Genomic DNA, 13817 nt, shown 5'->3' with positions numbered 1-13817 from the left:
CTTTACATTTGTTTTACTTCTCATAGTTGGGTTTCATTTGGAATTTCCTTTGGAACTCCAAGCGCTTTAGAAAGACTGGAAAGTGGGAAGTTTGCATGGATCACATCACGGTCTTCCTCGCCTCTCAGTCAAAGGTCCTGATGAACTCTAGCTATGCCCACTGGTCTGTGCCGAAAGTCACTAGTTGAGGCAGTTTGGGCATCTTCTTAGTAAGCCTATTGGCCACCAACCTTTGAAGGTTTGTTGGGCACACCGAACTGGTAGGAGACAGCAGGGTAGACCCAGAACTTGTGTAAAGTGAACTGGAAAGTTTTGCTTGGGAGAAATTTGGTTGAAATATCCCGCTTACCCTGCTGCCACTAGAGTGAGCACTGATCCACTCCAAATAAAGTAAGACCTGAAACTTGCAATGTCATCCTGCTTAATAGGGAAAAGGTATATGGAAAAAAGAGGCCATGGATGACAATATGTTAACAACAAACTGGCAAAAAGTCTAAAATGAATTTGTACCAAATGGGCAGTCTAAAATCTATATGCCATATTTGACTTGTCCCTTTAACATGATCCTCCTACGTATGTAATTTTAGTTGTTTTAGATTGTAAGGACGACTTGAAATGAAGATGTGCATATCCTGCATTTGGTTTTATACTTATATGCAAGTTTCCCAACAACTGATTTATTGATTTTCCCAGCTTCTCTGCACTGCACTGACCTGATTACTTAATGCCAGCATGTCTCTGTTCAAATTACAATCAACTGTAAGGCATCAAATGTGAATTCTTCTTGCAGAAGTGGGAGAAAAATTGTTTTTAAGTCAAATTTACTTTCTACCACCAGCCACTAGGTGTCATGTTTGACATATGAATGTACTGCTCTCAGTCAGAGGCACGCTGACTACAGAGGCAAAAGGGAATGCAGATTTTTTCCATTAGATGGCGTTTAATGTGGCTTTTTCCAAAATGTTTCAGCAGTCCACAGTTAATTCCCCTAGAACTTTTAGAAGTCCAGGTATGTTGATCAAATCCTACATTGTGTTCTGTTTTTATGTATGACATCCAAACAGTTTTTGAAGTTGAGTTTTAGTTTAATCACTAGTCATATATTTGAGGTTTTACTGTATATAAGTAGAAGGTCCCTTAACTTTAAAATTGTGCCGTCTGAAAAAGAAAGCATACCTGCACAGAAAATAAGATGGAGCGCAACAGAATACATTTATTTTATATTTGGATGTGACTACTTTACAATCACTACCAATTTAAGTGCCAACTTTAATTTATTTGCAAAATTGTGTCTCCATAACTGGAAGTGATTACCCTTGCACGTATTTATTGATTTTTCTCCTCATTGCAGCAATCTCAATGTGGTGGCTGTGTGAAGTGTTTCCTTCTGTTTTTTGGGTCGTATGGGTTCAATGTCAGGTGGCGATGGATGCTCCAACATAAAACTGGGGACAGTAAAAGTCATCTTTTTACATGTTTTTGCTGAAATGCACACTTACTTCAAAGTGACATCAGTCATAGTATAGAAAGTCTTTTGTGACTTGAATAATTTTTAACGTCAATAGTCTGCACTGACAGTGACTTTACTTGAAGGACATTCTTTATGCTTGGACCGTTTTCTTTTAGTCCTGAGTATCATTTCCTCTCCACTGGTGTGAAACAGGGGTTTGGGGTGCTATCAGTCACATTTCTCAGCCAGCTGTTCCAAAGCATAATGATGTGTTGTCAGTGTTGTTGAATGCTAATGTTCATGTTTTCCTGTGTCTGTGATGATGTGATGAATCCTTAAACTATTATCTCTAACACCCCCCCCCCCCCTCTCTTTTTACTTGCATGTTTGCATGCTGCGCCATATCAAACACAGATGGAGATGAAGGTAATGGGAAAAAAACAACACACGACTTGTTGACCCTTTTTTTTAACCTAAAAAACCTTATGTCAGAGCCTCTCCTGTTTGTTTTCTGTCTGTATGCCTTTATCATTCTCTTCAGCCATTAGCATTTTTATTGTTTCTGCTCCTCCTCTTTCTCTCTTGTGTTTTTTGTGTTTTCTTCATTACGGCTCTCCCATCTCCTTGCATCGCCTTTTCCTTTTCTCTAAGATGAAAATCAGAACTTCACTGTTTCTTTAAACCGCCCTCTCTCATACCTCCCCTGTCACCTCATTCGACTTCTGTCACACTACTACAATTCTGAAACAAACAAAGTAAAACTTGTACATTTTCAAATCTCTTGTTTGTGTTTTAGCTCTCTACCACAGACCTTGTATTTCCCAGATTAACCTGGACCCTGTTGGGTTCTCTGGTTCTGTGTCGCTTTGATTGGCTGTATGTCGCTGGTGTTGTCATGATTCTTTGGTTTATTCTAACACACTGGCTTTGATTGAGGTTCCGACCAAGTGGAGATGCTCTCCTCTTGCAGATAATTGTGCAAAAACAGATTGAGAGTTAGGATTAAACATGATTAGCTGTCATCTCCATCACATATCTAAGAACACACCAGCCTCACACAGCTTTTCCGTTTCTCACAGTAGAGATTTCCATATTTATGTTTGGAGTCGTGGGGACAGAACACAAACATGATGTGCTAAAACCCACACAGCAGAGGACTCTTGGTGTTTAAGGTGGGATCATAACTGGATCCTACTTAAATATTTTAAAGATTTTTAAAACATTGATTTCATTTATTGACATTAAAATATTTAAGTGTCTCTAATTTTTACTGTCAGTGTATGTGCTGCAAAGTGTCAACATGAAACTATTCTGTACTGACTTTAAGTATTTTAGTAAAAATAATTTACATCACGTCAACTGCAAGATATTCACCAGTTGACTTTTAGAGCCACCAGTGTTCAGCATTAATTCAGCATTACACATTGCACAAAGAAATGCTGCCTTTCTCTCTTTGTCTATGCCGTTGACAGCATATAATACAGTATAGTTGTGGTATTATAATAATACATTCTTCAGGAGTCTGCTGTCGTGTTTTGGATGGGGTAAAGTGATATTATACAGTAAATCAGTACTAGACTGTACTGTACACCTCATGACATCTTTCATTAAGAGAATAGATACTTTTTAGTCCTTCTAGTGAGTCCATCACAAAAGTTGCCTTTGTTGATGGCAGTAGTTGGGGTCTGGAAAATTTCTCATTCACTCTGCCACTTTCAGGAGATGAATTATCATTATGCAGTTAAATCTTGATATAAGAGATATCCCACTCAAGTATAAGAATCAAGTCAACATTCATTTCCTTTTAGGGAACTCCTCTAAATCATAGATGCTGATATGACTGCGTTACTGCGTTAGAGAAGCGCTAAATGTTCCATTACTGCAGAATCTCAAGCTCAGTTGTCGTTTCATTTCAACTGACAGTTTTTGCACTTTTCAGCATTGTTTTTTCACATCTGGGACAACTCCTGTCAAAGGCAGAGAACATCTCTTTTGGTTAAATAGAGGTGCCAAGCGAAGTGTTTACCAGGTAGAAGGCCAGGACCATCGTTGAAATTGAATTTGTATTTTAACAGTTACAGTCTGAGGTCTTGTCAGCTGTACTGAACCTCAGCAGAGCTGATAGTTGTACTGGATTTGGATACTGGAGTGTCACAGAAATGAAATCTTGCCTAAATTTGCAACAGACGGTAGAAATAGTAGTTTTGATCTACAGTAATTGTATACTTACACTTGCTCTTCATTTTTACTGTACATGTTATCTTCGTTGCCTTTCTTCTTCTAGCTCTTTGTTTTAGAATTTGAACTCATTCATGCTTTACTTGTAGTGGGACGTCGGCAGTTTGCTCGTCATGAATGGGCTCAGAAAGCGGCCTACCTGTTGGGCTGCACCTTGGAGGAGCTATCTTCATCTATTTTTAAGCATCAGGCCAAAGGACTGCAGCATTCTACCTCATTCAGAGGACCACCAGATGAGGCTAGCCATGGTGATGGCTTAGGTAAAAATACTGCAAACGTTGGAATTTCCATTTATGTTGAATTATTGCTAAAAGGGTTCCCATTGTTGATATGATCATTTTTTCTTAGATGCAGACCACATTTTGCTTGTTTTCAGCTGCTGTTTAAAAACTGAGTCTCATGAAAAAAACATAAAACGTGCATCTCATCTGTCTCTCAGGCCCTAAAGTCACAGCTCTGGAGTGTTTGGAGGCCATGGCATCAGGACTTTACTCTGAGCTTTTCACACTTGTCATCTCCCTTATTAACAGGTTAGCTGTCAGCATTTACCTCAAATTCTAGTACTACAATATTCATATTCAATTTGGACTTATATAAAATAGCTAGATCATTCATGAATTCATCTTGCCAGATAAGTGCTGCACTTTAGATTTTTTTTGTAAAATATTTAAAACATTCACCTTCAAATATTGTAAGAATGAATTGGTATATAAATATAATTTTGACACTGGGAAGCTGCAGACTGCTTGATTAGTCAAAGCTTCTTCACTAAAGCCTGCTGATGCATCTGTGTCCCTCAGGGCCCTGAAGTCTAGTCAGCACTCTCTGTGTTCTCTGCTGATCGTTGACACTCCGGGTTTCCAGAACCCTCGGCTGGCTCATCAGCAGAGGGGAGCCACTTTTGAAGAGCTCTGTCACAACTACACCCAGGAGAGGCTACAGACTCTGTTTCATGAACGGACCTTTGTCAAGGAATTGGAGAGATACAAGGAGGTGCAGCTGGAACAACAGAGCTTAACACTTGGGAGGGACAGAACATATACATATTTCATGCACTGATTTTAAGGACGACTTAATAATTACATGTAGTCAAACACAGATGTCTATTTTTTCTGGCGTCTGCCTGTACCGATAATTCTCAACTAATTCAAATTTTTAGGATTTTAGATGCACTGGAGATCAGTTCATTGGTGCTCCACAGCAGTAAAGAATTTGACCTCAGTACTCCAGATAATCCACAGGATACTCGGGGTTTAGAAAATTTCTACTTCTACTGTAGTTCCAATGCAAGTGGTTCACATCAAGATCTGTGGTTTCTACGAGTAATTGAGCTTCAAAACTTGAATAAATACACAAAAACTCAAATGTTGAGAAATTGGTGGTGTCAGTAAAAGCATTTCTATGTGTAGTTTACAGCCTCGCCCTGTGCTTGTGTGGGTTTCCTCCAGGTAAGCTTGCACAGACCAAAGACCCTACAATAATGCAGAGAAAACCCCCAACAATCAAATGTCCAGTTTAAGAAATTTCCAAAACTTTTTATGTACTCAACCCAATCTATAGCTTTAGTAACTGCTGATTTCAAGATTGAGATGAACAGCTGCACTTGATTTTCCTTTTTTTATTTTTTATGAGCTCATCTTCTGCTGGTACATGTCTTGTAGGTTACTAACCTGAGTTTCTGTCCCCTCCTGCATCTAGGAAAACATAGAACTTGCTTTAGATGACATAGAGTCCAACACCTCACTGTCTGTAGCAGTTATTGATCAAGCCTCAACCCAAGCTCTGGTAAGCAACCCTCACTACACTCTGCTTTGCTTTCACCTGGAATCAGTTGTGAGAAATATGCTGTGTTAACAGCACAGATTAAAGTTGTGTTTATGTTCAGTGGAGCATTGAGGTATTTAGGTCCAGATTCAAGGGCAGTTTATCTGGGCCTGAATTTCAGTCATTATTCAGGGAGACATTAATGCAAATGAAGCTGTAGCCAAATGAGCACCCCAGAGTACCACTGAGCCAGCAAATAGCTCTTTTCATCACTGCTGGCAAATGCAAATAGTTCTAGGTCCATGGCCAATCTAGCAAAGCAGGCATCAATATGTGCTGAAGCCAGAGGACCTGAGATCTGGGACAGAAAACTCCCCCTACTCTTCTTGAGACTGAAATTAGATGTAACATAAAAGAGTTTTCAAAGCATGCTTAGCCTAAATGCTTGTCAACTTGTTGTGATGGTTGGTTCCATATTTTCTTGCTGTTTCTTTCATTTCCTTTAGGATTTTGTCTGAGATCAGCACTATTGATTAGAATCAAATTTGTGATGTGTTTTCTCTTTGAAGCTTGAAAGAGTCTCCTTTTCTCTCCACTCGTTGGTTCCCTTTTTACTAAAAGTCTGTGTTGTTAGCAGTACAAGTATTTGCAGCATTTGGTCTGTGTAGATGGTCCTGCAGTCTTGATGGAGACAAGTACTAGATTCCAGCTTCCTTTTGTGTTGGACTGTGTTGAACGTATTAGATGATTTATATAATGGTGTGTATTTTTATTTGAAGTGAGAGTAGAACAACAAACCTGTAATTATGTAAGAGTAGCAAATGTCTGTTAACCATAATAACTGACATTTGATACCATCAGCAACGTTGTTTTTCATGCCAAACTGTTGATCGTTCTAGTTTTCAAGACACCTAGAGACAATCAAATCCCCCAAATATTAGCTGAAATGCTTTAAGCTGCATCCATATTGGAAGCAGTTCACAGCAACCAGAGGCCACACAACGTACAGGAAAAATAACAAAATAACCACTCGAGATACGTTTCTCCAGGCAAGTGGTTGACGCAGTTATCAGTGCGCGAGCAGGATCCTGTTGTTTGACATATGACTAGGTAGTAAATAAATTAGATGGTTACCCAGGCAACCCGTACCTGGAACATTAAGGAAACAGGTGTCAGCTTCAAAGCGAGTGTGGTGCTTTAGCAGCAAAGACTACAGAATGGATTCCTTTTTGCTGGCATGTGTGAATCTGAGGTCAGTTTCTAATGGTTCAACTGAATTCAAATGAACTCTTAGGACTAGATTGACAGTGAATGTTCTGACCTACAATCACTAAAGATTTTAGAAGTTTCTGCAACTGATCCCCTTTATGATGGACTTACACATTATGTACACACATCCTCAGATAATACAGTGCTCAACCACAAACAAAATCACTCTGTCAAGCTGCCCTGGTCTTTCAAGGCAAGGAATCTGTAGACTGAAGGTGTTAGCGTCACAAGGCCTCTGTAGATCAAACTTTTATCTTGTTTCCAATCCTGAACAATCAGGTGGTACAGATATTACACCAACATAAACACCAAGGTCCTCTGCCTCTGGTGCCTTTTTTGTTCCATCTTCCACTGCTCTGTGGCACATTTCAGGCTCCCACATGTCCATTGTAGGCGTTTTGGCAAAGGTCATGGGTCTGCAAAGGCATTCTCACCACTGTGTGGCTAACAGCCCTCATATGCAGCGAGATGCATATGTGCATAATCTGGTACCTTTTTTCCTAATCATAACCAGCTTGAAGGATTTTAAGCAACTACAGAAGACTTTCGGTGAGCTTGAACCACACAGCTTGTGCTCCACCAGGCCATCAGTGGAACTACACCACACTGCCACTGTCCTTTTGAGTGGAATCATAATAATTTTGTGTCTGTGTTTGTGTGTGATGTCAAGTAGTGACCAACAAATTATTTCAATTTATCTGAAGAGGAATTAAAATAATGTTGTTGATCTTTTTGAGGTAGCACCGCATCGTGTTACACAAATATGAGTCTGTCCAATACCTTTAGCTTTAGTTAATAGCTGCATTACTAATGACACCCAGAAGAACAGTAGACATGGAAACACACTGTGACTCAATTTTGATTAAACAATACAGGTGGTGCATTTGCATCTAGCTTGTGATCTCTGTTCAAATTACAGCAAACTCTTTTTAATCTCTGTAAGTGATTCGAATGACACTTTAGCAGATAATGTGTTTTCAGCAGCACAATCCTAAGCCTCTTCTTTGATTTGGAAAGCCTTTAAGAGTCAGCTAACTTTGTATTTTCATTATAAGCGGCCTGTCTGCACAGGTTTCATATTTTTATGTAGAAAGCCTCATCTCTGCTAGGTCCACAAATTCAACAATTTAACAAAACAGTGCAGGATTTAAACTTTGTACTGACAAGAGGAGTAGTTTTATAATCAGCTGTTAAGGTTGTGAAAGCCTATATCCAAGTAATCACTCAAGCTTTTGTGCTGCACTGTTTTCTTTTTATATTGTTAGATTTTGGGTGCTAATTTACTAGCATTAATTGAACATTGATTTCTAAGTAGAATGACAGGCATTCAGAAATGCTTGTGGAAGGCTTATTCTGCATTTGCACAGAATTCGTTTTATTTGCTTGCTTCTAACTTAAATATATGAGCTGTATGATTTTCAGTGCACAGTTGGAAAGCTCACTCAAGTCTGATTTGTGTGACTGACAATTTTTAAAAGATGGGAGGAAATCTTCTTAAAAGTAGAAAATTAAATGAAAGGGCCAATCCTTGCACTTTAGTTTAAATCAGTACTGTAGTGTTCAGCTTTGAAGGTTTGGGAGGACATTAGAATGCCCTTGATTGAGTCTTTATGAAAAATGCTGAACAAACCTTAAGGACAAATTTGACTAGAGCAACAGCAGCTTACTGTAGGTGGAGATTTGCCATGTGGAAATTCACTGTCTCTAAGGTTTGAAGGAGTAACAGAAATTGGTCCAATCCATGCTACCCAAGGCCTCCATGTTTATATAGTGACATCAGATGATGGTGCTGACAGTCAACTCCACAGCTCCAAAGCAACCTTTAATCTTGAGAGCAAAAATAAAAAATGTTTTTACTTTCTTTATTTTGTTTTTGAAAAAAGAAAGCAAAACACAAACATCTCTTGTCAGGTATTTGGCTGCTTAGTACCAGTCACTGTCCTCTGATGAAAGTGACAGATAACGATTTCTATATTGTCTTTCCTTGATCTGTCCAAATAAAAAAGACATTTTCGCCTGCCTTTGTTCATCACAGGTTCGTACTCTAGCCAGGACAGATGAAGCTCGAGGCCTTCTGTGGCTCATGGAGGAGGAGGCTGTTCAGCCAGGAGGTTCAGAGGAAACCATGCTGGAGAGACTCTTCAGCTACTATGGCTCTGCACAGGGAGAAAACAAAGGTGAACACTCAAACACGTAGCTGTCCTTTAACGCAATCAGTTGAGGCTTTCTGAAGAAACAAATAGACAACACTGATACACCATGGCAGAATATTTCCATTCTGTTGCAGGAGCTAATCTACTTCTGCGAGGAGAGAAGCCCCACCTCTTCCTGCTGGGCCACAGCCATGGGACCAATTGGGTGGAGTATAACACCCAAGGCTGGTTGAACCATGCCAAGCACAACCCTGCTGCCCAGAATGCTGCAACCCTGCTGCAGGACTCCCAGAAGTATGATGCCTCTGTCTATACATGAACATCATCCAGTTTAATAGAACAATGTATGAAGTGATTGGTCATCACCGCTGTTGTTTTTAAGCTGCACGTGCCCTGATGGAGTTGCTAGTAGTGGATTTGAATTAACTGGTTACGTAAGAAGAAAATAAAACTATGTCCTGTACTAATAGAATTACATTTGTCCGATATAGAGAACATATAAATGTACATTACAGTACACTGCATGTGAACTTGTGAAAGAAATGCCCAATTTATTCTTGCATTGCCTGGATTTATCTCAGTTTCTGTCATGTTAGGCCTGCCTTTCCACCTCTGGGGGCTCTGTGTTCTCTTGTCTTTAGTTCATATGCACTCATTTCAGTCTGTCTGTAAATTTTATGGTTTCAGTCACTCAAAAAAACATAATATGCTTGACAAGGGGAAGAATGTAGAGTTTAATCAAATGTTTCCAGTATGATCTTACTGCTACAATCCACAGTTCAACCATGAATGAAGTCAATATATTTTGTACTGTAGGTTATGAAATCAATGGCTCTTTGTCTATAAAGTCTTGGGAACATTTGCCTTACTGTCTTGCAAAAGGGAATACACACTCTACTTAAGTATAGTCTAGCTAAAGCAATTAATTTGCTCTAAAAAGACAAAAATTGCAGGGACAATATCTAACTTAGCAGCTTTTCAAAATCTGTTTCAGACCTTTAGCAGTCATAAGGTGAGTGTTTGACACCATGAGGCAACAGAGTGAACCAAAGAGTGCAGCAAGGAGCCTGTCAACATATGGCTCTCAAAACTATAATATGGCACTAATGCTATCAGATTGATTTCTTTATATTGTCTTGTGAATTCTTGGATGCTAGTGATGTGGATTTGTACAAACCCTATCATCTTTCTGCCACTGCAGGAAGAACATCAGCGCGCTGTTCATGGGCCGGGCCAGTGGAGCCACCGTGTTGTCGGGCTCCATCGCCGGTCTGGAGGGCAGCTCCCAGCTTGCCCTGCGGCGAGCCACTAGTATGAGGAAAACCTTCACTACAGGTGTGGCTGCTGTCAAGAAGAAGAGTCTGTGTATCCAAGTGAAACTCCAAGTGGTAAGTGGATGAGAGTGTGGTTAAAAGGTACGAAAACACAACAGGCACCAACCACCTTGTGGCTGCAGCTCAGTGCAGCTGCTTTGGCAATGGAGCTGCACACCTATGGCACCTCTGCCATAGGTGTGCATTGAAGATCTTGTGGACCGGGGCCTCTGCCAGGCGTTCCCAGCGCACCCTCACTATATATGCACATTAAGGTCATGCAGTTCCCACCACCTGACCCAACTCACCACCTGGTGATTAGTTGACAGCTCAGCCCCTCTTTTTAGCCAATTGTCCAAAACATGTGGCCGCATCTCTGGTGAAACAATTATAAAATCTATCCTCGACCTCCGGCCTAGGGTGTACTGATGCCAAGTGCACTTATGGACACTCTTATGTTTGAACATGGTGTTCATTATGGACAAACTGTGGTTTGCACAGAAGTCCAACAACAAAACACGGCTCTGGTTCAGATCCGGGAGGCCGTTCCTCACAATCATTCCCCTCCAGGTCTCGCTGTCTACATGAACATTGAAGTTCTCCCAGTAGGACAACAGTCCCCCCTTCTGTTGCTTTTGTAATACTTGTTAAGGCAGTGACGCTTAACTCTCTACTATTTTCATAGCTTGTTGTTGCATGAAGTCTTAGAACTGGAAACTGATATCTGATATAATCTCTTTATTTTTAGGATGCTCTGATTGACATGGTGCGGCGTTCTAAGGTTCACTTCGTCCATTGCCTACTGCCCAAAGTAGAGGCAGTAGGAGGAGGTGATTACCGTATGGCTCATGGAGAGAGCCCTGACTCGGGTCTTATGACTCTGGACGTGAGCCTCCTGAGAGCTCAGCTCCGAGGATCCAAGCTGCTAGATGCTCTGCGCATCCACAGGCAAGGTAACTACTTTGCAGTGTTATATGTATGTAATTTCAACACTCTTTCCAGTCACTGTTATGCTGATGACAGAACCACGTTTCAGTTTAATTTGATCTGGGGTTAGGGGTTAAAGTACCCCAATGTAAGACTGTCCCATAGACATTCATACTATTGTCTGTCTGTTGGCTGTTGATAAAGTTCTAGCCTTTCCACCAGCTGCAGATGCTACTTTAACTTTGGTGTTCTGAGTTTGTGTGCTCTCTTCTCTGTTCTGCCTCTCTGCCTCTAGGTTATCCTGACCACATGGTTTTCTCTGAGTTTCGAAGGCGCTTTGATGTTCTGGCACCTCATCTAACCAAGAAGTATGGCCACCACTACATTGTCACAGATGAGAAGAGGGTGAGTGCAGAGTTAGCATGATACTTGCAGTTCTGCTGTGAGTAGTTGGACTGTGACTGCTGATATAACGAAAAGTGCTCTCTTGTCAACATCCTTAGCTGTTCGTATATTAAGATACAATGTAATCATTTGCCTTGGTTTAATCAGAATAAATCATTCACAAGGGGAAATTGTTTTGTAAAATTTGCTCAGGATTGTGGGAGATGTAAGGTTATTTAAGAGTACCTGAAATCCACTGTTAAAGTGATGTGGTGTAAATAACAGGAAATGTTACTTTCAGATTGATCATTTATGTTCTTGTGAGTCTTTTGCCTGTAAGTGAAATACTTACTCATGGGGATATCTTTTGTCTTTTTTTCACACCACAAAATCACGTACAGTGTAGAAAGGATGAAGTCTGGACATGCAGTGTTTCCCTCTTTGCCCTCCACACTTGAGTCTGTGAACACAATCCATTTATTCTTCCTCTTCTCTTACCACTGTCCTGGCTCTCCCGCTCTTGTGTATAATTAATTATAATTGTGGGGGATGGCAGCATTCAGCCACTGTACTGAATAATTACTGATGGTGGGAACAGTTCTTTGTTTCCTCTTCTCTCTGTCTTCCCATCCATTCCCTTGTGTCTTTTTTGTCTCGTTATCTTTCAATTTCTTTTGTATAGGTGGCAGAACAGTTTAGGAACATCCCCGGGCATATGATTAATGTCTTCCCTACATTTATTTAGCGAGTATATAGCATTTTTGCACTAAGGTGTGATTAGTCTTACGAGGATACTGTGAGAAAACATATCTACATTAAGATCCTCTGTACCTCATGTCTTGTCTCAAAAGGTGCAGAATCTGTTTTCTAAGAATCAACATTTTGTTTTGTTTTGTAAAAAGAAAAAAAAAACTTAAACAAGGACAGATGTGTAAAATCTCGTGCTCCTTTACACTGCTCTATACTACACTGGCAGTGAGGAGGCTCAAAGTTTCTTGAAGATGAGCTTAGAGAGGATATCCCACTCAAAGAGTACTAATGCTACGCAGGTCTCTTTATTTGAAAAGGAAGATGGATGGAAGGCGTTGGTGTGAGATAGATTACTTTAGCCAGATTTAATTGGACGATAATACAATTTTTTTTTTCACAGAGGGAGAAAGCAAGAGAGAGAGGGTTTGGTTTGCTGAGTCTGTCGGACGGTTTGTCTCTGCCAAACAAAAGCCCCCATTTTTCTCCTGCTATAGCCCAGTACTGTCTGCTCCTCTTAAGACAGCATGATGTAGCCATGTTGTCAGTGTCCATATGGTACGCCTGCCAAGAGCTTTTCAGATCAAACAGGCAAACAGCAGGGGAGAAATTTAATGCATCATCCCTGAGAAGCTTAATTCTCTCTAAAGTTTGTTACTATTGTTTTCCTCCTTTGAGAGGTTCCATGGTCTAGAATGCCTGGTATGAAACATCTTTTACAATCAGATCCCAGTTTCATACCTGCCTGATAGATATATCTGTCTGTCAGCTTCTTGTGAAACACAAGAGGCAGCCAAAAAAAAAAAAGGATGCTTCCAAAAAAGCTGAAAACTGAAGCTACAATATTAATAACAATATTGTTTTTCATGGCAGCTTAATTTTGTGGGTTGAAATTAAGTTTTCCTGCATTATAAAATGCAATGTGATTGTTCAAAGTCACGCTTACACACAGGATCTGAATAAACTAGGAATTTGCAAATTTTTGTACTTTTTTATACAACACTTCAAATCAAATTCAAGACTGTTGCAATAAAGGGACCGTATGCAATTGAAAAGCCTACGTTTCCAAAAGACCACTGTGTCTAGTTCCACTTCACGTCAGGGAAAATGTTCTGAGACTAAATTTGAGCATTTTTGGTTTTTGAACAAATTTTAATTCATCAACTCCAAAACATAATCATGATGATCTGAGATCTGAAGTTTTAGTCTGATGAGTAAATTAACAACAGAATGGTTGAAAAGAAGAGTTACTGAGGTGTTCAGTGAAGAAATCGCAAAAATACCGAGGACCTAAAACCCTTCTTTAAGAGGAACGCTTCTTCCTTAATTACTGCAAAAGTCCTGTAATTACATTAATCTTGTCTTGCAATTGTTCGGGAATTTCACAAAACAGATATGTGCATGAAATAAAGGTAGTTTTTCCAAGAGTTCTCAGAATAGATTCCCTCAAAGGCTCTTACAGTGGGGGAAACAGTTACTAGATGTTGAGCCCTTGCTGTTGCCTTACCAAAAAAACAGAGGAGAAAAACAAGAACAGTATCTAATTTTTACTGCAGTTTTATTTTAATGCAG

At 40.0% G+C, this 13817-nt stretch overlaps 1 protein-coding gene across 11 annotated transcripts in view; it reads left to right on the top strand.

The window, feature by feature from the left end:
• Positions 1–13817, top strand: part of myo18ab (myosin XVIIIA b) — a 131826-nt gene that overhangs the window by 52667 nt on the left and 65342 nt on the right. For 10 of the 11 annotated variants that reach the window (XM_026192025.1, XM_026192024.1, XM_026192028.1 and 7 more), the window contains 10 exons: positions 1865–1876; positions 3778–3948; positions 4128–4218; positions 4489–4681; positions 5387–5473; positions 8757–8898; positions 9009–9168; positions 10076–10262; positions 10936–11140; positions 11410–11519. In XM_026192025.1, coding sequence (XP_026047810.1) covers positions 1865–1876; positions 3778–3948; positions 4128–4218; positions 4489–4681; positions 5387–5473; positions 8757–8898; positions 9009–9168; positions 10076–10262; positions 10936–11140; positions 11410–11519 — 1358 coding nt within the window. The remainder of the gene's footprint in view (positions 1–1864; positions 1877–3777; positions 3949–4127; positions 4219–4488; positions 4682–5386; positions 5474–8756; positions 8899–9008; positions 9169–10075; positions 10263–10935; positions 11141–11409; positions 11520–13817) is intronic. The other variant, XM_026192019.1, reaches the window with a different exon arrangement.

Source organism: Astatotilapia calliptera, chromosome 14, assembly GCF_900246225.1.
Source record: "Astatotilapia calliptera chromosome 14, fAstCal1.2, whole genome shotgun sequence".
Lineage (NCBI taxonomy): Eukaryota > Metazoa > Chordata > Actinopteri > Cichliformes > Cichlidae > Astatotilapia > Astatotilapia calliptera.
This window is presented reverse-complemented; position numbering and strand designations above follow the sequence as displayed.